General features: G+C 33.2%; 1 protein-coding gene across 1 annotated transcript in view; it reads left to right on the top strand.

Annotated features, from left to right (window-relative positions):
• The window catches only part of LOC141818591 (protein translocase subunit SECA2, chloroplastic), a 28,027-nt gene extending 4,555 nt beyond the window's left edge, over positions 1 to 23,472 (top strand). Inside the window, exons 13-33 of the mRNA XM_074706057.1 lie at positions 2,501 to 2,574; positions 2,893 to 3,016; positions 3,121 to 3,213; positions 3,292 to 3,387; positions 3,458 to 3,543; positions 4,213 to 4,291; positions 4,398 to 4,511; positions 4,744 to 4,839; positions 4,943 to 5,006; positions 5,237 to 5,526; positions 9,672 to 9,727; positions 12,473 to 12,590; positions 12,678 to 12,758; positions 20,024 to 20,103; positions 20,672 to 20,726; positions 20,806 to 20,875; positions 20,951 to 21,140; positions 21,238 to 21,361; positions 22,671 to 22,745; positions 22,831 to 23,032; positions 23,227 to 23,472. Of these exons, the coding sequence (XP_074562158.1) occupies positions 2,501 to 2,574; positions 2,893 to 3,016; positions 3,121 to 3,213; positions 3,292 to 3,387; positions 3,458 to 3,543; positions 4,213 to 4,291; positions 4,398 to 4,511; positions 4,744 to 4,839; positions 4,943 to 5,006; positions 5,237 to 5,526; positions 9,672 to 9,727; positions 12,473 to 12,590; positions 12,678 to 12,758; positions 20,024 to 20,103; positions 20,672 to 20,726; positions 20,806 to 20,875; positions 20,951 to 21,140; positions 21,238 to 21,361; positions 22,671 to 22,745; positions 22,831 to 22,995 (2,130 nt within the window). The 3' untranslated portion in view covers positions 22,996 to 23,032; positions 23,227 to 23,472. The remainder of the gene's footprint in view (positions 1 to 2,500; positions 2,575 to 2,892; positions 3,017 to 3,120; positions 3,214 to 3,291; positions 3,388 to 3,457; positions 3,544 to 4,212; positions 4,292 to 4,397; positions 4,512 to 4,743; positions 4,840 to 4,942; positions 5,007 to 5,236; positions 5,527 to 9,671; positions 9,728 to 12,472; positions 12,591 to 12,677; positions 12,759 to 20,023; positions 20,104 to 20,671; positions 20,727 to 20,805; positions 20,876 to 20,950; positions 21,141 to 21,237; positions 21,362 to 22,670; positions 22,746 to 22,830; positions 23,033 to 23,226) is intronic.
• The last annotated feature ends 1,056 nt before the right edge of the window (positions 23,473 to 24,528 follow it).

Raw genomic sequence — 24,528 nt, 5'->3', positions numbered from 1 at the left:
CACGTGGAAAAGTGAGGTGATCCATTTTAAATATAAATATAAATTGGCCTCTTTTTTAATAACTTAAGGTTTTAGGATAAGTAGTTAGTTAACCAAATTCAACATGATATCAAATAAGGTTTAAAATCTCATACCATGTCGGACGATATATCCAAAATTTATCATTCCGCATTTTCGCCTGGCACCGATACTAGCACCGACACCGTGGGTTGCCGCGATCTAATGGCGACCTCCGAGGGGTTGCTGAGGCACCATGCAATTTTTTTCTTTTTAAAATTATTTTATTATTTTATTAATATTTAAGTTAAAAATTTTATTTTTAAAAATATTTTTAATTAAGATATTTTATATTTAAAAAATACTGAAATCATATCGGTACAGTATGATATGGAACCGAAACCATATTATTTTGGTTATAAATTGAAACTCCGATATGGTTCGAAATTTTAAACCATAATATCAAATCAAGAGGTTAGAGATCTGAATCCCATCTGTCAAAAAATGTCAGGGTTGGACCAATCAAGTATAACAATATAAATATATAAATTGGCTCCTTTCCTAACATTTTGAGCTTTTGGGAATAGTGGTAATCCATCAACTCTAACATAGTAGAGAGGAGGTCTAGGATTATAAATCCTACCTGTGTTAAAAAGAATCTGTACCTCTGAAGTATGTATTATGTACTTGGTGTCCAAAGTTTGCATGAAGAAGAACGTGTTCAAATGGTTCATATTAGAATCTTCAGGTTCATCATCCAAACCATTTGGATCACTTTCTTCTCCATACAAAATTTGGTTGCTAAGTGCATACACAGTACTTTGTGTGCATTTTTTCCTACCATTTAATCAAAAGAGCACATCAGCCTTTGGATGATTCAACTTTAAGCTTTGACTTGCATATTCATTTAAGTCAACTGCCTAAGATGTTTAGAATTTATGCTAGACACAATTGGCACCCAAGCATAGACCTGTGGATATTGCCTCGCAATTACCCCATCATGTGAATAAAAATCAAGAATATTGATCACATCAATTCTTTTGATTAGAAGATGTAGCCTCAGAATGAATCTGGTAGTGCCTTTTGTTTTGAAGAATTAGGAGAATCATTAATGTTCCTAACATTTTCGTCGGGCAAATTAGTAAACGTAGAGTATGCCAAAGAATAAATGTAGAGAATGCCAAAGACTAGGAAATGTCAGAGTTAAGCTCACAAGAAGGGATGCTTTTCTTATTAGATTCCAAATAATATTTGTAGTCATTCGTTGAATTTGTATCTTGGAGATGATGTTGTCCACCACATTGTTATTTTTCTCCTTGAATCATGTTCTAATCATGACAATGGACATGCTCCTTAATAATCGTGTCTGTCTTCTGCTTAAAATACCACTAAGCCATAAAGTGTAGTTCTCTATCAATTGCTTCAAAAAACTCAACTATATGGCCAATATAATCAGCCTCTCCTTCATGTGCTTTAGCATATGTTAGAAATGTAGCTTCAAAATCTGATTGTGCTTTTTTGTTTTGAAGAATTAGGAGAACCATTACTGTTCCTAACATTTTCATCAATCAGGCAAATTAGTAAATGTAGAGTATGCCAAAGAATAAGAAATGTCACAATAAAGCTCACAAGGCGGGGATGCTTTTCTTATTAGATTTCAAATCAATATTTGGAGTCATTATTTGTTGGATTTGTATCTTGGAGATAATGTCATCCAATACAACATTGTTATGTTTTCCCTCCAACAAGAAAGAATTCTCTCCTTGAATCATGTTCCAATCATGCAATGGACATGCTCTTTAATAATCATATGCCTTCTTCTCTAAAAAATCACTAAGCCATATCATTCTTTATCGATAACTTCAAAAAACTCAATTATATGACCAATATAATCAGCCTCTCCTTCATGTGCTTCTTAGCATATGCATCATCATAAACGTTTGTAATGAGCTCCATCCATTATGGCCTGCAAATAATATTGACTTGCTAACAATACCAGATCATCCACTCTTTTCTTCTAGTATCTTTCCAGCCAACGTTGGTTAGCTTTGGCCTCTGGAATTGGATTGCCAATAAGGTGAGAGCCAAGTCCCCCATCTTTCTTTGACATTTTGCTATATCCCACCCTCTTCTTGGACAATAGCTTGATGCTCACCACTTCGACCTTCGTTTTCTGCCTCCTGCTCTCCAGCTTGCTCAGATTCTTGATTGCTAGCAAAATTATATCCCTTATTGCTAAGATCACTGTCTTTCACTATCCAATTTGATATTGAAGTTGCTGATTTCACCTTGTTCGACCCTAGAACCACTAATGTCTTCACTTGCTTCTTACCTCCAACTACAGTATTTGTTAAGTGTATCATTCCTTTGGTGGTTGGAGATGTTGAAGCTACCTCATTTTCCCCTTCGACTGCTAATATCTCTGTCACATTTTTCTTACTTCTATCTAGAACTTTGGAACTACCTTAATTAACTTTTATCACATGCTTCTTTCCTCTATTAGTGGGAGGCCTGGTGCGGGTGTTATCTGCCTGGCGGCCTGCTTCATCGAGCATGCGCTTTTCTGCTGCTGTTGTGGTCATTTCAGGAAAGTGAAGTGGAGAACTGCAAGACCATTTCCTTTCCAAACTAAAATCTTCTTACTTGATTTAATGTTCTCCAGCAAATCAATTTAGGAAGATGAAGAGTATCCTTCATAGTACAGATTATTTGTAATGCATGACTAATTATTTTTAAATATCATCATAAAAGATTTTAATTTTATTTTAACTTTTGATGACTTAAAAATGCATGAAAATTGATAAAGATGATGCTTGTTTTTGTTGCATAATGTTTCACTGCATTGGCCGCCAACATGACCTCTTGTTATATAATTAGAGCTAAAAATTGGTCCAGCTTACAGGGAGGGTCAAAACTATGCCATTCCAAATGGGACAAGTCGGAAACGCAGGTGGTCTTATTCATCTGCAGTCAACCTATGACCAAAAGTTCAATTGCAAAAGAGGGTCTGAAAATCCAGGTACTTAAATTTTAAAACACTAAATAGAGACAAACATAATGTTGTAACAAGTAATGCAGTTTTAAGCTGTATAACCATTTGAGAATTTATTCTGGTCGTTGCAGGCTGATTCAGTTGTTGTCGCTCAGATAACGTACCAATCACTTTTTAAGCTCTATCCTAAGCTTTCAGGAATGACTGGAACTGCTAAAACTGAAGTATGATCCACATAATTAACGATACATAAGCTATAACCTATACCATTGAGCACGCTTTGCTGCTATTGACATCTGCAGGAGAAAGAGTTCTTGAAAATGTTTCAGATGCCAGTTATTGAAGTTCCTACAAATTTACCCAACATTCGATGTGATTTACCTATTCAAGCTTTTGCTGTAAGGATCTCAATTTGACAAATCCTTGTAAATGAACATCGCTTGGTTATATGATTGCATGCCACTTCAGACTGCCCGTGGGAAATGGGACTATGTGAGGGCAGAAGTTGAATCAATGTATCAATTGGGTCGCCCTGTATTAGTTGGAACAACTAGGTAAAATTTGGGATGCAGTTATAGTCTCTCAGCTACTTTATCTCAATTTCCATGCATTTGAAAATAAATGCAAGACAACATGCAGTTATATCCTTATTACTGTTGAAACATCCAGTCTTGATTAATGATATTTTTGTTTTTTGTTTTTCACTTTGACATGATGGTTCATATTCCACCCACAAAGTCAATCTCTTATTTCATCTTTTTTAATGACCTACCTACCACTGAACATGTCTATCTCGACATTCTCATTTTAGCTGCAATTAGGGATTTGAATAAGAAGGTAATATGCATTTTATCTCCAAAAAAAGATCTCTTATGCCAATTTAATTTACAAACTGGTTAGGGCAAAATGGTGATAGATCCTGGTGTTATATAAGAGTTGTTAATCTAGAATGGTTTCATTTAGATGGTTGGTAGACCACTTTTATAGTGGATAAGCTCTTCACCTTAGTTCTCTCTCATCCAACAATTCCTAATTTGAGTTAAATAATGAGTGATACTGATTACTTTTTTCTTAAGAAATGCAAGTTTCCAATTATAATGTTTGTTTGGTCATGTTGTATGATATTGACTCATAAGCTTGCAGAATTAATTTTTCTAAACTAACCATTTTATGCTTGCATAAGTTTCAATACCATTGTTTATGAACATATTTTCTTATTGCAGTGTTGAGAATTCTGAATATCTATCTGATCTTCTTAAAGAACAAAATATTCCTCATAATGTTCTCAATGCGAGGCCAAAGGTTCCAACAGTTGTCTTGAATCTACCATAATCATTCTGACTAATTTTTTCATGAAAATTTCTACGTAACGTTTCTTTTATACTTGATTGTTCTATTTCTTCTCCAGTATGCTGCAAGGGAGGCAGAAATTGTTGCCCAAGCTGGTAGAAAGTATGCAATTACCATATCTACTAACATGGCAGGAAGAGGCACTGATATCATCCTTGGTGGTAATCCAAAGGTCTGCCATTTTATAAATTCAATATTTTGTCTAACATGGATGGAGATGAACATCCATCCATGATATGTAGGAGATGGCTGTCTATTGACTCTAATTTTTGTAATTTTAATAGTCATCAGATCATTTTCTGCATAATTTTGCTCAATTATCAATTTATGGATTAGCATATTCAAATCTCTGTACACCTTTCAATGATATTCTTTGCTTTTGTCTTTTCTTTTGCCACCTCAAGATGCTAGCAAAAGAAATTGTAGAGGATAACTTGCTTCCTTTTATGTCACAAGAGACTCCTAGTGGCAAAACTGATATGGAGCAACTATCTAAACAGGTGCTGAGTCATGTTCCTTATACAAATTATCTTTCTTTGCTTCCATTCCCTTTTTCTAAATATGGTTTTAGATTTGTCAATATTTTTATTTAACATGAAATAGAGTTTCTCAAGAGTAAAAATAGGACCCTCATCCTTGGCTTTGGTTGCAAAGGCCGCTGTTATCTGTAAGTATTTTCTTTTATAGTTTCACATTCATTGAACATGTAGCATACTGGTCCTGCCCAGATAGAATTATTAGCTTCCTAATAGAAAGTATATATTTTGCTCGCTGTTATCTGTAAGTATTTTCTTTTATAGTTTCACATTCATTGAATATGTAGCATACTGGTCCTGCCCAGATAGAATTATTAGCTTCCTAATAGAAAGTATATATTTTGCTTTGCAATATTTGTAGCAAAGCAAGTGTGCAAACGCAAGGGATGTGATTGGTCATATAAGGCAGCACAGTCTATTATATCAGAGTCCATACAAATGGGCCAATCTCTTGGAGTAGCAGAACTGGAAAAACAGTTAGCTGAAGATCCAACCATATATCCCCTTAATACTATGATAGGACTTGCTTATCTCACTGTTTTGAAGGATTGTGAAGCACATTGTTTGAATGAAGGACTTGAAGTGAAAATGTTGGGCGGGCTTCATGTGATTGGGACATCATTACACGAGTCTCGCCGAATAGATAATCAAGTAACTTCCTATTCTTGAAAATCTGAAGAAGTCACCATAAATATAACTTTTTTTATTTTGTTTTATACAATATGAATTTTTTCAATATCCAGTGATTCTATTCCTCTGAATAAGGAATTCTAGTTAAAAAATTTTGAGTATGGTCAAATATTTATTAAGACTGGAAAACAAGTAGCGTCACCAACTTGTATTTCTTTTAAAAAACAGTCTCAGTCATTTTTAGTTTAAGAATTTATAGAAGCAATCATGGACCAAACTAACACTATTTTGGTCGCTACAAAAAGGTGTGGTTAAATAATTTCATCTAGGTGAAAGTGGTTGATGTTTAAATAGTTTCATCTGGGTGGATGGGAGATATCAACGTTTAAGGCACACTTTTGTCTCAACTCTCAAGAACAATTTAAAGGGCTCTTATTTGTTTCTAGAAAATTCTGCAAGGCCCTATTTGTTCAATTGGAAGAAAAATTTCATTGAATACAAGAATACAAGAAAATAGAATCTATAACAATGTATAGGAACTAGTTTAATGTACTCAAGTTGGAGCATAGATATCAATCATGTTTAATTTAACATTCCCCTCTAGTTGGAGCATAACTTATTCAATTAGGATGCTCAAAAAAACTTAGTTAAATTATGTTGTTGATAAGTTTTTAGTAGGGATACAAGGAGTCATGATTACATCATGAATAACTAATAACTAATAATCCACCTCTATTTGTTTCGTGCACTCCTAAAAGATAGGTTTACCAAGAATGTAAATTAGTTATTGAGAAAGAAAGAAAAAAAAATTTCTGTCGTTGTATACTAGGATCAAATCATTACATCTATACATGGATTAAGGTGTCAAGTTGTGTTAGTTTGCATGAACATCGTGATGCTTTAGTACTAGTACTGGAGTGATGGTTTGTAGTGGAAACAAAGAGGGAGAGATCGCGGTGGAACCAAAGAGGGAGAGAGAGGAACAAATAGAGGTAGAGAAGAGAGACTAAGGGGGAGAAGACTACCTTAGAGAGAACAGGAGAAGACTACCTCAAAGAGAACAGGCTACATGCACGACGAGTGTGACAACCTATGAAATGGTGAGCGACAGACACAGAATAATAGGGGGTGGGTGTGATGATGGACAACAAATGCAGCAGGTCATGAGGGAGATGATAATTCTTAACTTTTTGAAAATATATCTATTTAATTAAATACATTTGAACTAGATTATGCTATATAAAAACTAGATTCAATCTTAAACTAAACTAAAATAAACCCAACTCGAGTGCAGTTTAAAACTACTTGATCATAATCATCAGGTCTACTCAATGAGCTCCACCTAAGTCTAAACTAACTTCTGGTCGACTTTGAAATTCAAAATAATATTTCATTATTTGCCTTAATTAGTTATTAAAAATAATTAGAAATGTAAAAAAAAAATTAAATAGGATAAAATTTAATATCTAACAACAATGAAGGTTCTCTTTGTGTTCTATCTTTTGTGATGTCAAGGGAAACTAAGAGAGATCGTGCGTGAAAATGTGATTGGAAAATTATGATTTAGCGAGATCATTCCCATTGTCAAAGTTTCTCTTGCTCTCTTTTTTATCTTCTCTTAGCTTTGGTACGAGCATTAAGGAACAATGAGGGTGGTTCGACACAATGCTTTGATAATTTTTTTTATTTGATTAAGTTTAAAAAGATATTTTTTATTTTTTATTATTTTAAAATGATGAAAGGAGTAAATGTGTACTATCATATTGATTAACTTTGTTTTTTTGAAAAATTTATCTAGTTTAATTTGAAGTATAAATTTTTTTCAAATTTGAATTTGATTTTATCAAAAAAGTCTTTAATCTAAAATTTTCAAATTTGATTGATTTCAAGTCTGAATTGAGTTTCATAAATTTTTAAAAGTTTTAAACTTAAATAAATTTAATTACAAAATTTAAAAATTAATTTAAACCTAAAGTATAATATCTGAGGATCAAAAATTTTAAAAATTTTAGTTCTCTTTATTGTTGTCCACTTTAATAATTATAACTACATGGAAAAATTAAAATGAGTCTAAAACCAAGTCATAGAGTTTCGAATTATTTCACTACATTTAGGAATTTTCTTTAAGTTTTTGTTAAACAAAATATAATAAACAAAGTGCGATTTTATCAAATGCTTATAAACAAATTTCAAATGCAATTATATAAACCTATAAAAAAATATTTTTTCAAGCAAATTTATATTCTCAACAATGAACTTTTCAGGCCTTCAAATCTGAAATAGATCTAATGTTGTAGAATTTGAAAGTAAAGCATACCATAGCTTCTAGAAGACTAAGCAAAATTTCATTTTTTTTTATTATAGATTCTAGTGCCGTACCTTTGAAGTTGAATATACTATAAGTGTAAATTATTATAAAATAGAAGAAGTTCATACTTTACAAGTCACTAAAATTGAATTGGTTGCAAACTTTTTATTTTTTTTATAAAGACAAATAACAATAGCAACAATCAATCTTTTATCCTACTAAGTGAGGTCGGCTATATGGATCCTTTTGCATCATTGGGCTTGATCCCTATTATATTCTTATTTATATTTAAAAAGAAATTATGCTGATTTATTATTATTAATCAAGTATTTTTTGGTCTTCCTCTATTAATGTGCATATTTGTGATGATCTCACATTATTTAACTCGGACATTTATTGGACATCTAAGTATGCATTCACACCATCTTAAATGCGTCTCTTGAATAGGCACAATTTTGAATCTCTCTAATATTCTCGTTTCTTATCCTATCTATCCTCGTATGCTTGTATATTCACCTTAACATTCCCATCTATGCAATTCTCATCTTTTGCTCATGTGTTTGCTTTATAGCCTAACATTTAGTTCCATATAACACAGCAGCTTTAATCGTTGTTTTGTAAAATTTCTTTTTAAGTTTTAGAGGTATTTTATAATCACAAAGAATATCTTACGCTCTTCAATTTTAACCAGCCTGCTTGTATCCTATGTAAAACATCTTTATCTTTTTATAATGACCGAGATGATCAAATTATTCAATAAATAAATAAAATATATAACTTATATTAAGTAAAATTAATTATGTTATTATTAATAATTTAATTATCGAAAGTCTACACGACATGATATGGTATTCAAACTATATCATTCCCATCAGAATTCGAAAATCCGGTATGGCTCAAACCTTCATCTATATATGTATAGTTAAGATTGTTGTACAGTTGAAGTAAACCGTTAAATCTATATATATTTAGGATTATAAAACTAATTTAACTGCTGTTAAACATGAGAAAAAAATATTAGGTTAATTGCTTCAGTTGCCCTCTCTTCTGATGCGCCACATGCTCATGGGGTAAAGGATGGCTAAGCCACATTTTACTTGATGAATTTCTAGGACTACCAATGCAGATAAACTTTCACCCATCATTTTGCTTAAGTGGAATCACTAATGAGCGCCACCATTGGAAAAACAACTTTCATGCAGTGATTGGAAATTTGAAGCATTTAGACTTGAATGTAATGCATAATAGAATTTTCTTCCTGTGTGTGCAAGAGATCATTTATTTCTCCGTTTGAAACAGTATGAAATCTTTATATGAGTTTTGATCCACTTCTATATTGCATCACACATACTGTTAGATTGAGCCTAGCTCAACCTTGGTTTTTAGTTGGGGCCTTAGTACCCAGAACAATGCAACTCACAGTAATTAAAGAATCTAGGAGAAGTTTGGCTAGTGGAGTATTGTCTCAAAGATGCAATTGTTGTTGCCATTACTGATAGCAAGTACCTAGAGAGAGGGATTCATGAAAAACAACACCTTCAAGGACGTTAAGGAATAATGTAGACTTGCTCACACTCCAATTTGTTTCATAGGCTCTTGTATCATGTAACTTAGTGGTGAAACTCTACCTATATTTAGAGCATGCTTTTTTTTTTCCACCAAGATTTAACAAAGAAAATATGAGAACTAGCCTCTGATCAGGTTAGTACTTCCTATCATTGTAGGACTGACATTAAATTTAAAATACACTCAAGATATTCATCTATTTGACCTTATGTTTTTATACATGTAATTGCATCTTCATTGTATCTAATTGGTGTTTGTGTGTTAATTATTTTATTGTTTTGATTTGTTCCAGCTTCGTGGTAGAGCAGGGAGGCAAGGTGATCCTGGTTCAACAAGGTTTATGGTTAGGTACTATCTTGTTCGAATGCTAATTGAGGCAAACACGACAATCATATAGGGTGATGACAATCTGTCTAAAAGTTGATATCCACAATATCCCTTCTTCATAACCATTATTGAACAGAATATATTATTGGAACATGAAGTTCATTGAATTAAAAAGCACTTTTGGTGGCCGCGTAAGTGAATATGGAAGGGACCATTTTGCTTAGTGATTAAGTAGTCCCTTAAAGTGGTTCTAAAAATGGGTTTGCCTTGACATCCTAGGTGGTCTGACTAGGCATTCTGTGCGATTTGCCTAGGCGATCTACCTAGGAGGCTTAGGTGAGCTCATTAAGAAAACAGATTTATTTATCTAATTGGTTTACTCAAACAACACCCTAATTATCCATCTTTATCACATCCCTTTTTCTTTCTGCTATATGTTTACCTGTTTGTGCTATGCATTCTTATCGTCATAATGTAAAATATGGTCAGGTTTATTATTCTGTGATGTGCATACTTATCTATTATCATTTATTTAGTTCTGATTGCAAACTTGTTTGTTTTATTGATTAATACACTTTGTTAGTGATAATGTATGCTATATATTATGCTATCTCATATATCTATTTGTACATTGTTGTAGATATGAGTTTACCACATATATTATAGCCATTGTCATCATAATGCACATTGAATCAGTCCCTCACTATATTTACAACTTTGGACCAACAAACATGTGTGAAATATTGAGATTAAGACATCTAAAAACAAAAAAAGGTTAATTGAGCGTTTATCTATATATATGTCATTTTTCTTTATTTAGTCTTCTATTTTATGTTAATATTAATTTAATGACAATGGCCTAGGTGCGTCTGAGTGCCATGTGGTGAGCTGATGGTCTATCGTTTGAAATCATCTTTTAAATCCTTGAACCCCCCCCCCCCCCCCCCCCCCCAAAAAAAAAAAAAAATCCTAACAGAGAAAAGCACACTGAAAAATAAATAGAGCTTTCCATTTAAACAGAGTAGAGAATGTTACAAGAGAATAAAGTTATGATAAAAGGAGATGTTACTGGATTAGAATCAGTAACATTCCAGCATTTCCATTATGAAGAGCGAGATAATGAGAAAATGCCGAGAGTTAGCTTCATCCTATAAAAGAGAGCTCAAGGATGTGTTGTTGGGAAATAGAGAGGATAGGAATCAAACATCTCTTTTAAAAAAGAGTAGTGAAAGAAGCAGGGAGTACCTAGTCTTTCTTTAAACCTATAGCCCATAGGCAAACCAATAGACAAATAAAGTGGGTGTTGGTGATGCAACAAGGAGAAACACTTTAGCTTTGCTTGAGAGGGGATACAATTGCATGAAGGTTTCTGAATTGCCAAACATAATAGTACAGGTTGACTATTATTGATGAATTAAATGATGGTGGGAGCAAGTTGCATATTGAATCATTCATGCGAAAGTGGAGCTCTAATTTGATAATCTCTGAACAAATGTAGCTAGTTGTGGTGGCATTTCATGTAGCTCTCACTTTTGACCTTTGAGCTGTGGGTGGGTTCACAGTTGGACTTTCTTGATCCCAGGGCCAAGGAGGAATCTTGGTATAAAGCATGGTTTTATAATTTGAGCTGTGCGAGGCATCATGACCAACATATTCGGGATATGCAGGATCCTAGTTGAGATTAATTCCAATGGACATTTGTTGCTCATTTAACCAAGGTTTTGATGCTTTATAAGGTGATCTATTGTATTAGAGCTCAAGGATATATCTGGATCTGTATCGTTCACCTATGCTACTGGTGATAATTCAAGCCTAACTCTTAGTGATAAACCAAGATATGTTAATAGACATGTGGAGAATTATTTAATTTAGGGCTTGGAAAACCATATGATTTATCTCTCGAGGATGGTGTAAGAAGTGATGCTCCCATTCAAAACAGCATACTTCTTTTGTTATTAGCAAGGTAGTCGAGATGCCAGTAGAAACTTTTAGTTTATTGTTCTAAAATGTTAATGTAAATGATTTTTTAAATTGATATAGACTTAAATTTAAAAGTAAATAAATGCCAAAATTATATTAGCATGATACGGTGTGGTACTGAAACCAAACAATACTGTTTCAGTTAATGAAATCTCCAGCATGGCTTGAGCATTTAAACCTTTGTATGGTGAATGAGATGGCAACTAGCACTGTAATTGTCAGAAAATTCAGGCTTGTAAAAGACATCAGTAGCAGAAATATGGTCTAGAAGAGTCAGTTGACTGCCTTGTAGAAGACATCAGTAGCAGAGATGTAGCAGAAATACCATCTAGAAGAGTGAGTTGATTGGCCTTGTTGGGAATGTGGCTAAGGTGATAACTCATGAAATCCTACTAGAGAATTTTGGGGAGGATTGAGAGACGTGGTGGTTAATGGGTAAAGGTAGTCAATAAGAGGAGAGGAGGGGAATAAACTTGTTGAGGCAATGTTGTCTGGCTACTACTTTTACCATTAAGGTCAATGATGCATCGAGACTGGGTCTTTTGATTGGCATAGACCTGTTATAAGAGTAGTTGACAATCTAGAGCTGTTGAAATGAAAAGAGAAATTCATTTAAAGTGAATGGTTGCACCATATTTATAACCCCCAGCATTCAATCTAATAATTTAATAAGCAGTGATAGACTTCATTTTAACAAGGAGTTTTTTATATAATCAACAGTGCATCTTTTTTCTTGGAAAATTATTCCTCATTATTGCTGCAGACTAAGTTTAATGTATTGAATAGCTTACAGGATGAAATGTTCCAGAAATTTAATTTTGATACAGAGTGGGCCGTGAAACTTATATCAAAAATAACAAACAATGAAGATATACCGATTGAAGGTCAAACTATTGTAAAGCAGGTTTTTCCAGAAACCCTCATTCTGTATTACCCTATTTGATACAAGCAACTTTCTCGGTGCTCAATTTTTGTTTGCAAAACTGCACAGCTTTTGGCCCTTCAAATTAATGCAGAGAAGTACTTCTTTGGCATAAGAAAGAGCCTCGTGGAGTTTGATGAAGTTTTGGAGGTATCAATCTATATGCTTTGTTGATGGCTTAAGTATGGTTTTGTTCAAATCATATTGATCTTTTGATAAAGTAGGCATGCTAAAGTCCTCATTAATAAGCAGAAGTTTTGTTCTCTCTACACTGTACTGGCCTATAATATGTCATAGGAGGTCCTATCAGCTTTCTTGTTATAGCTATCTCATGACCAATTGGTTCTATACTTTTATGGATTGCAATTAATAGCATAGATTGCATTAAAATAGGATAACACCACTTTTATTAATGACCTGCCTATATTTTTTCCCTTATCTTGCTTACAATGGCTGTTATACCTTAATTTATGGTTCCAGATCTGTATTAGTATTGGAAGTTTCAAAAAATTTAGTTATCGGCCGCATCTAATAGGTCAGATAGAACTCAATAAAAAATTCAAAAAAATATAAAAAGAAAAGAAAATGAAACAACAAAATAATAATATTTAATGAATAAATAAAATAGATATTAAGAAAGCTCAAAAATCATGCACCCTATATGCTGATTCTAAAATAATTTAATTCTTGATTAAATTTAACCTTGATTTCAAATTAATTTAGCTCAGATATAAAGTCGATTAAATTTAATTATAATTTAATTCTATTCTAAAATTGATTAAAAATTTTAATTAATTAAATCTGATTTTAAAATTTAAATCAATTTTGGCTAAGAGTTGTCGTTTGGTTTTGAGTGGTTCATGCATAGTAACGGGGTGTTGCTTGCCGGATTAGAGAAGGGGAATGTGAAAGTCTCAGATTCTTTTCACGGAAGCCTGTTAGAATTAAGGTGGGCGACAATGTGGGATTCATACAAGAGGACAATGAGCAGAAAGCAAGGGGTTCATGAACCCTCTACTATGTGCTCAACTATGTTCCTCTGACGTTGAGTGAGCTGAAGGTTCCACTGAGAGGAACTAAATTCTCGAACAAAACAAAGGACCATGAGGAACAAAGCGTTTTAATAAAACATTTCTGTTCAGTAAATGATTATTATACGTTGGAGAATTAGGCCTTACTTTATATACCATATTCTAAACAAACTAGAAAATAAATCAATATACGTTAGTCCCCAACCAACACTATCCTAGCTTATAAACTAAAACATAACAAAACTATTTAACATCCTAAGATTAAACAATTACCATCTTAAAAACTAAATTAAATAACATATGCTCGTAAACAAGAGGATTTTCCAAAATCGAGAGTCGTTGGAAATGAAATTCTTGATTTGCATTAATTATGGATTTGAAAATTGTGCAAGGTGTGTACCTTATTCTTGTGATGAATATATAAGAAAAATCATTTCTTATTTTTCTCTATAATTGTAAATTTGACCTTGGTTGTCTAAAATGTAATTATTGTACACATGTTCTTAATAAAAGAAAATTGATAGTTTTTCTTACCTTGACCATTACCATATCTCTCTCTTATATATACATATTGTACTTCCTATATCTTTTTTAAATTTTATTTCACAATAAAAAATAATGTGAACACGTTATGTGTGTTTATATTAAAGAATAAATCTTAAGAAGTAAAAAATATCTCACCATTGATTATTAAATCCTGCATAATGAGGACGTAAGTGGTGCAATGTGGTAGACCAAAAAAATAAAAAATTTAATACCGTAGAGTTAAACGGTAAGGTTTGATTTTGCACATTACTATTGTTGTTTGGCTCCCTAAAACCTTGTTTATATATTTGATCTTATCAATAATAAAGAGTAGAACCACCACTCAATTTTGGAACTTTATAATGGCATTTTAGAGGTTGATTAGTTAACGGTTAGTGCAGCAATCACGGTTATCTCTTTTTTGTCTCCTTTTATATACATTTGTAAAATCAAATATATATTCATATATATATATATATATATATATATATATATATATATATATATATAGTACAATTATCACATAGTAAGAAGGCGCATCTCCACCATAACTAACACCCATATTTTTGCTTGATTGGCGAGAACTTTCATGTGTTTCCACTTGGGTTTTAGAATCAACACTAACACTAACTGTTCAACTGTTCTTGCCTTGGCTTAATCCTTTTGTATTTTCGTTTTAATCCTTAGTTATTTGGATTTCTATATCCTTAAAGGCATTTGATCAATACACCATTAGATATTGTTCGCCATTGTTCTCACACTGATGCTATTTCTTTCCAAACTAGTGTTCTTCTCCACTTCTCTCTTAGTGATTCAGTTGGTTTTCAAATTTGTATTGAAGTAGAGCTAGGGACATGGCTAGGAGATCGGACTCCACATTTTTCTTCGAAGATCCTCCTAAAAAAAGTGTCTTCTTCACATCTGTTACCAACAATTTCTCTTTGTAACCTCGGTCAATGTCTATGCATTTTTTTACTCTCTTTTTTGGTTTCATATGAACTACCATATCATTTTTAACACTTGTAGACAATTTGTGGAAACCTTTTCATTTCTTTATGATCTGCTAAATGTTCCTTCAAACATGACACTACATGTATTATCTTCTTGCATCATCTACATTCAATAGTCTTCGGTGTTGGATTTATTAATGGATCATATTCTCATACAGAGTATATTTTTCCTTTTGAAGTAGCCATTGTGATTTTATATAATGACATATAAGATTTTTTAAAGAAAAATATAATTAATTAAAAATGTAATTGATAAATAGTTAAGAACAATAATCAAATCTAATTTAATTAAATTAATTTTTGATTAATGTTCTTTAGTTCCATTAAATTTCATTTTATTAATTAAATCGATATAATATAGTGTAAGCTTGGCCTGCTTTAACTTGTTAAATTTGGTTTAATTAAATTAAATATGATTTAATCCATAAACCAAATGAATTAATTTAGTTATATCTTATAACATTCATTTAATAAACTTAAATTTTACTTAATTAAATTAATAAAAATAAATCTGATCTAAGTAAATTAAATTAATAAATCTTATTTAATTTAATTATAAAATTAATTTTAATTATCTAAATTAATTAATTTATGTTAATTAAAATAAATGATAAATATTGTAACAGTGTGTTTTTACTAATGCAAGGTTGTCTTGCCTTTGAAACCAGTAGTGGGCCTAGTGATTTTCTCCCTCCTAGTGGAGTAAAACAAGTCAATTGTTCCCTTCCCCTCTTGGTTTGGACAACTTGGTTTATTAGCAACCAAGAGTTGTTTTATTCTCCTCTCGTTGAAATATTCCCTTATAATGCTTATACTTCGATTTAGGACAATGAGCATGGTATGAGTTTTTTTATAAATTTTCATATTTCCTTGGAAGACAGGAAACTTTTATTAGAGGTAGGATCTTAGCCTATTTCTTGGCTGCATGCCTCCAGTTTGATAGTTATGGGTGGGGAGGACTTCAAAGGAGGTGAGTTATGGTGAGATGTGATGCCTCATGAACTGCTAATCTATGAGCATGACATCATCTAGAATTCAGGCGAGGATATATATCCTAGCATTTGATGGTGTGAGTCGTGTGTAAACATGGTTGTTTTTATAAATTGAGGGAGTAATAAAACAAAAGAGGGGAATTTATATGCCAAAACCCAAGAAGAAACATTGTAGATAAATCATTAGTTATGTTGTTTCCTCTTTCGGTGACAAACTTTAGATGTCCTAGGTTACGACTTTATGATGTTTCAAATAATTTTTGACCAATTGACTTTAGAGATCAAGTTGTGATGAATATCCATGATTATAGCCAACTGGCTTTAGCAAAAGACCACAGATTTGACTTCCCACAGAAGCGACCCTTTAGGTAGAGTTTGGTGATCCACCAAACAAAGACCTATACTCTTGAAGATACTTAGAGATGCATGACAATTCTAAGTTGATGTAGAGATGGATAGAGTTGAGAGATGGTGGTATTTACCGTACTCTCTTATACTTTTTGTGCTTATTCTTTGTTTTTGTTAAAGAGATTTTCCTACTGGTGCTATCACTTCTTATCTTGTACTTATCCTCGTATTAGTCTAAGACAAGTTGTTAGATTATTATTGTTATTACTATAGGGATTTGAGTGTTGCACGACATTTTTAAATTTTCCTCAGGCTGACGTTTCTTTAGAATTGTCTTTTTGTTTCTTTATTTTGAGTGATATCTTATTGCAGACATTATAGTTTCTTCTTATATAACATTTTAAGATAAATATTGTGTATTTTATTGTGTTTTTGTTTGTTGATGATGTTATGCGAGAGGACATACTGTGAGCGCTATTGAGCATCTTTGCATGCTCACTCAGGGAGTGACAATGCATTTATTGATTAGTTAAATTTTTTAAAGTTAAGGTTGTTATAAATGTCCCAGCTCATGTGAAAGAAACAAACTTAATTTATATGAATACTTATATAGGTTTAAAATAAGATAATGTGGTTAATACTTTATGAACTATTAGGTTATTGAATTAGTTATTGGATTATTAGATTTGAATGTTCTATATGTTATGAATTTACTTTGCATTAGATGTCCTAATTATAGTTATAGGTCATTCTGTTGAGTCTTACATATATCATGTGATTGTTGTCTCTTAATACTAATAACAACAATGTATCCCTTTCAACTTAGTATTAGATTGGGTATTTGCTTAAGCCTAGAGTTTTTCTCTATAATTCCTTTTGAGGAGGTTGTGAGTTTGATAAAGTTGGCGAGGCCTCGCCTACCTCTAACGTTAATAAAACCCTATTCTTTCTGCCTCGTCCTCCACCTTACTGCTAAACGCTATTTCCTTTTTTCACTTTCTCTCTTTACAAACACCTCTCTCTACCATCATAAATTCTAGTTTTTCTTCCTCCCATCCATCGCTCTAAATCCGAACAACATTGTCCTTTCCACTCTTCATCATAATAAAACCTAATTTTCTTCCTCTTCTCTCTCCATCATCATAATTGCTCGTTTTCCCCTCTCCTCTCTCCACCATCACCAACCTTTTTTTTCTTCCTCTACTCCATGAATGATTTTCTCTCTTCTTCACCATCATAAAGCCTAATTTTCTTTCTCCACTTTTTCTTCTTCTTAAACTCTCTCCTTCCTTGGTCATTGATAAAACCCTAATTTTGTCACCTCCCTCCACCAAACAACCTTAGTCTTACTTTTCCATTTCTCCACTATATAAAATGTGAACAATGCTCATGTTTTCTCCCTCTTCCTCTTTAGTAGTCTTGATTTAACACAAAGAAAAGGAGGTAGTTGCTCAAACAAGGGAAGAAATTAGTTAAAGAAGTGGTGACAATGATGAATCATAAGAGAGAAGCATTCAAAAAGTTTGATGAGAGATCTAGAACATTTATTTTCAGAATCTTGATCTTCAATTCTTTTCATCTTAGTAACTACTAATTTCTATCTCACCATCCTTTTCATTTGTGTGCATGATTGAAAATAACATTAGTTATAATCTTTCATGAACAACATCTACTTCCCCTCTTAGAGTGAAATGATTGACAAGTTAATCTCCTATTAACATTTCTCCCCTCCCAGCAAACCATTGAAACTTTAATCTCATTTATTTTCTTTATATTTTCCTTTTGTTGGTTTCAACATCGAGAAGATAGATTAGTGTGTTCTCTGTTAATTTTCTATTACCATCTTTTCCGCAAGTAGATGTTAAAACTTCAATCAGTCTCTCTAACATCCTCTTCTCAGGATGTAATACCGGTCACTATGTAGCCCCTTGTCTAATATTAACCATTCACTTCAACAGGAGATGGTGAAACCCTAATTGCTTTCTCTCTCTCTTTAGTCTCTTGTAAATTGTCATCCACCTTCTGTAATTTGATAATGCTATAGTATTTTCAATGTAAGGAGTGTACTATCAAGGTCTTTGAAGATTGTCATCAACTTCAAAGGACTCTCTTGACAATCACAAACTAGCCATTGACTCTTTGAAGATTAGTTTGGAGCTTCACATCTTCATTTTGCTATACTAGTATCTTGCCCATCATTTAATCTTTGAAGGTTAGTCAATTTTTCTTTTTTTTTTTAAGTTTTTTTCAAACTTTATATAACAACTTGAACATAAACAATAACTATGCTCTTTCTCATGGGGGAGTGTTCGGGTTATTGGATAATTTGAGTTCTAATGTTGTGGATTTAGTCTTGTATTGGGTGTTTTGTAGGGTAATTTGTTGAGTCCTATATATAAATCTATCATATAATAGTTTTCTATCTTTCAATAATAATACAATGTTGAGCCTTTCATGAGCTACAATTGGAGGTGAAGGCTACAGTTTCGCAATGGGGCTTCTGCAACGAGCTTCTACAATGTGTTGACCCATGAAATGCAAAATTTCAGCAATGAGCTTCCAACATACTTGAACCACGACCAAAGGTAGATGCTTCTTCTAGCATTCCATGTGCCTCACTAGGATGTGAGGGCTAAAGCTTCCGTAATGAGTGACTTGCAACACAAATGCTAGGGTTCATGCTGATTGTGTTGATGTTTGATGTGGTAATCCATAGCCACCTCCTCTTCTTGCTCTTCTTTTTTTGTTAGGGTCTGATCTTGATTGTGCCTCATAGATCCTATTCTCTTCGGTGCCTTCGGCATCGCATGCCAGCACACCCAACATGGCATTAGTACCATATCATTTTGGTTGGCATCGAAACTGCAACTTACAACAGTGTCCAGAACCTTGATTAGAGCAACATTATATAGTGTATAAAAGGGCAGTCTGGTACACGAAGCTCTTGCCAATGCAGAGTCTCGAGGAAGGATCTATTGTATGCAGCCTTACCCTATATTGCAAGAGGCTGTTCCCGTGACTTGAACTCGTGAACTCCAGGTCACACGGTAGCAACTTTACCATTGCGCTAAAGCTCTCCTTCAACATTATATAGCGTATACTATCTATATTCTTAACTCTTCAAAACTTTAGGAATATTTACCTCATAGGTCTGCCAAAACCATTGATGAACCGATTCTACTAAACCTAGATAAGTACTTTAATGCCATGATTTAGTGAACCCTACATGAGCTTGTATCTATTCTCATAGTGAAATCAATTAACCAATGTTTAAAACCTAAATAACTGATACTGAGTGAATGTTTGACGCTTGTGACTTGCTGATATGGATGATATCATCTTGCCTTATCGGGTATGAACAACCTGTTTTTGTGCTCTAACCATTCTTTTATAATCTTAAGTGATCTGTGTAAATTCAGTGCCACAATATCTACCACGACAATAATTAATAACATCCACTTGTCAGTGTTTGCTTGTTTGGTTTTAAGCAAAGGCATTTGACTAAATAGGTCCAGAGGAAGCATGTCTATAATCTTAGGCAAGTGATATTGTCTGGTGACTCTGAAAGCTGCAGCGACCAAATATTCCAGTGAGTTTTTAAATCCATTTTCCTTTGACTGTGGTGATTGTATTATGCGTTCTTGAAAAAGCTATTATTCTTGTCTGCTCATCTTCATTTTGTGATTAAGGATCACATTCAGAAACTTGAGTCATGATTTGAGAATACTTGCTCCCCTCTTTGCAAATTAAAAAGCATCTTACCTTTATCTGTTTCAAATACTTCATTCATTGTCATTTATTTTGCAAACTCTATTCATCATAATTGGTGAATTATTGATTTTCTAAATCCTTCCATGACCTAATATGTGAGCTTTTCAGATCCTTAATGATGTCACATTTAATGGAGAATCTGCTATTTCCCCTAACCTGATACCCTGTGGAGAAAGAAAAAAAAATGAAAAGATAATTGGAAAAAAAATGATCAATAAATTTTGGTCTTGGGAGAATTTCTGAGTAAAACTGAAATCAGAGTCATTATGGAATCAGACTCAGCTAATACAATCAAAGTAGTCTATTCAATTCTAATATTACATCTAGTTTTCTTTTCATTATTAACTAATCCATCAAAAAGTTGTAAAGTTTTATATTCCTTCTAGGTACATGCAAGCAGTAGTTGATGAAATTGTCCTGGGAAATAGTGATGCAGAGAAGGTAAATAACTTAGTCACCACATTGAAGAGGTTTCTAATTTATCATGCATTTCATCTAAATGACTTGCTTTATGCTCAAGCATCCTAGGAATTGGAGTTTGGGAATGCTCTTGGATGAGTTTCTTCAAATTGGCAGGAGTGTTTTGGCTGGTATATTTAATGCTATATTTTAATTTGAAATAGCTCTGATTGGAAATGTGACGAATATTTATTTTAAATTTCTAGAATCATTTGCAAAGGTCAGGGAGGAGGATCTACTGTCATCTCTTGAACAAATTCAGAGGTTACATGTAGTGGATGTGGGGAACTTTTCTCTTCCAAACTTGCCTGTACCTCCAAATACTTTCAGAGGAATCCGCAAGAAGATTTCTTCATTGAAACGTTGGCTTGGCATCTGTACGGATGAGACAACAAAGTAATTTCCTTCTGATAAAATCACATATATGCTTTTCTATCCTCTCACTTGCACAATAAATATTACTTGATACATACTAAGATGTGGTTCCATGTAGGAAAGGAAGATACCAAGTGACCATTAATCTTCTCCGCAAGTACTTAGGAGAGTTTTTGATTGCTTCCTATTTAGAAGTTGTACAAGACTCTGGTTATGATGATTCATACATTCAAGAAATCGAGGTAATCTACATCATACTTTAAAATATGGTACTTCTGTTGCTATGTGTTAATTTGTGCATGCTATTCTTTACGTATGAAAATATTCCCTCTTGTTTAGTACATTATGAGTATCTTGAAGCCACTTGAAGAACATTTGGAGCGTTTCTACTATGTGTCCTTAATTCACTTGATAAATGATTCAAAAATCGGCCATTAGGGGCTACTCCTGAGATGAATAGTGTGCATCCAGTGTATAATGCTAACTTTAAACTCTGGTCAATTTTCCCATCCTAGAAGCATTTTCAGTGACTATCTAAGGCCACAATAGTTTTTGCTCTGCAATTAAAGGGGCACATAGAATTTGAGTATAATCATGAAAGCCTTGTCACTACAGTTCGGTGTAATCTGCTACTAGAGGGGAACACAAAAATTTGAATGCAATTATGAAAGAAATTCATGAATTGTCTATTTTTCCATAATGCAATATGAATGTAAATAGCTACTAGTGTTTATAATTTTGGACCAACTACTGTTGTAATTTACCTAAATAGCTACTAGTGTAAATTTTAGAGATACATCGGCCATTAGTTAGAATTGATGATATTTGCCATTGAGTGTGCCCATTTGTCACGTAGACTCAACCCAAATTTAACACAGTGATGATTTTGAAAATATTATTGCATAGGTCAACAGTTTTTGTGGGTTAAAATTTTGAAATAGGTGATCATCCAATCAGCTTATTTTACCTCGGTGGTGAATTCTTATCTGAATTTCAAATCACTTTCCATCTTGATTCTAAATATGCAAATGAGGTTCAGAACCTATTCAACCAAGCACGAATTACAATCTTTCTTGAAAATTATTGCATGCTACAGAAAGGGGCAATCATCTCTCAGTTGTTAGACCAGTGCTGTTAATTTTGGAATGATCAGCACCAGAGTGGCTAAGAGCAAATACGAGGGAGGAGGAAAAATTGTAAAGAAGTGGAATGAGGGAAAAACATCTATAGAATACAAAAAGAAAGTGGAAATAAGAGTGGTCAGACTGGTTTTATTAAAGATGTTCCTGCCCTAGGAATCTAGGTCTGGTTTTGTAAATGTTTCTTCATAATTCCTCTAAATCTGATCCCAAATTAACCAGTTAAGCTATCTCAAGATGAGGTTCTATCACCAGTTTAACTTCAATGCTACGTGAATCATAGTTCTATAACTTATCATGTATAATTTCATTTATCATGAACATATAATTGTGAGTTCATCTTAAGCACTATTTAATTAAATTGTTTTCTATTCGTGCTTGCAAAAAATAATTTATTCTCATCATACATCAGAGAGAAGTTATTGTCAAGACATTAGATTCCTTCTGGAGGGACCATTTGATAAATATGAACAGGCTCAGTTCTGCGGTATATTCTAAAACTAAGCTATAGCAAATTGCCATTTTGCTTGAATCTATATGATCTCTAAATCACATGTTTAATAATTCTCCAGGTGAACGTTCGGAGCTTCGGGCATAGAAATCCACTGGAAGAATATAAGATCGATGGGTGCAGGTTTTTCATATCAATGCTCAGTGCAACTCGGAGACTGACTGTAGAATCATTACTTAATTATTGGTCATCTCCGATGGAGGCTGAAGAATTGTATGCACCATAGGATTCAGACTCATCACTTACACTTCTCTATCCCAGTTGTGAGTTCAACTCTCAATGAAAGCATTATTGATTTTCGTGTGGGGCCGCTGGAGCGGCGAATTCCACCTTTTCTTGCTTATGTATTTAAAGTTAGCTTTTCTATCCTAAGCATTTTGCGAGAAAGACTACCTGCTTGTACTACTAATGCTTGTCGCCCCTCTCGAAGATTCACCTGACTTCTTATCCTGCATAGGCTGTGATGCAGTATCGGTCCATGCGAAAAGCTGCTGTGCTTGCACAGTACCATGAAGCTTCAGATGCAGTGATCCCTATAGCTGCTAACTGGGAGTAGTGACTGCTAGCAATGTTTTGGTTCCAAATCTAAGACTGGGAGTGGCTGCTATCATTTACTCTTTCTGAATTCAATTAAAGTGAGCAATCCTCCATTTGAATTTTGAATTGCTATATGTTTTGATTTTGTAAGAGTTTAATTGAGTAGTTCATCTCAATGTATTAATTATCTTTCAATTAGTAATTAAAATTGTTAGTTAATGTAAGAGTTTAATTTTGTCTCAGTTGTTTATAAAGTTTAGGGTTCAATTTTAGTAGTACATCACCTCCCTAATAATTTAATTTTACATTTCTTGAGAATAAAGCTAGTGAATTAATTTTTTTTCTTCTAGTTGTGTTTCTTTTTCTTGTAAAAAAAAATCTGTTGTCCTCTCTACTATGTCTCTTTGTTTTTCCCCTCAGCAAAGCTATTGGAAAGAATGCTAACTTCATTATGCATGCAACTCAGGTGCCACATGCTACGTAGTGGTAAATTATTATTCAGAAGAACAGTCAAGAGAATTATAATTTCAATTTAAATGTGATGATAAATATTATATTTAGCATTGATAAAATTTACATATATAGACTTTAATAGCGGTTTATGATTGACAAAGTCTTAGATTAGAGTATCCTTTTAAGGATCCGAATATATGAATTGGTGCATTCTTAATTTTTTTTTCACAGTTTAGTTGTTTCTCATAAAAAAAAATAGATTTGCTATTTCAATGGTCTCTTTTAAAGTCGGCTATACAGATATGGAGGGATGTTCATGTAGGTACGCAGGTGTTAGGAGCATGACATACGTCTACCGATCACGAGGGTAAATCGACTTCAAGTCATCACCTCTTGAAATCGATCCCTAATCATTATGTCAGTAATATCATACATCCATCAAAGACTGTACTACGTCTTGGGAGCAATTGTTAGAAATTATTATTACTTTGGAAGATTCCTATTGCATGTGTAGTCAATCTTAGATTATTCTCCATAACTTTGTAATAGGGGCATCCAAGAATATGTGCTCCTGTGACTTCTATATCTCTCTACAAAAAGTGCATCATCGATCCTCCATATAATCTTGTCTGTCTATGGTAGGAAGACCTCTCTGTATTAACATCGAGAGTGTGATTGCATGATTTAGCGATAAGTCTTCCATACTAGCTATTTGGGTCAATATCTTCTTAGGATTAGGATGTTTAAAGAAATTAAATGCCCGAATCAT

This window comes from Curcuma longa, chromosome 2, assembly GCF_044706935.1.
Source record: "Curcuma longa cultivar G26 ecotype Majalengka, Jawa Barat chromosome 2, ITB_CL_G26_1.1, whole genome shotgun sequence".
Lineage (NCBI taxonomy): Eukaryota > Viridiplantae > Streptophyta > Magnoliopsida > Zingiberales > Zingiberaceae > Curcuma > Curcuma longa.
The sequence above is the reverse complement of the archived record's forward strand: the minus strand, read 5'-3'. Positions and strand labels throughout refer to the sequence as shown.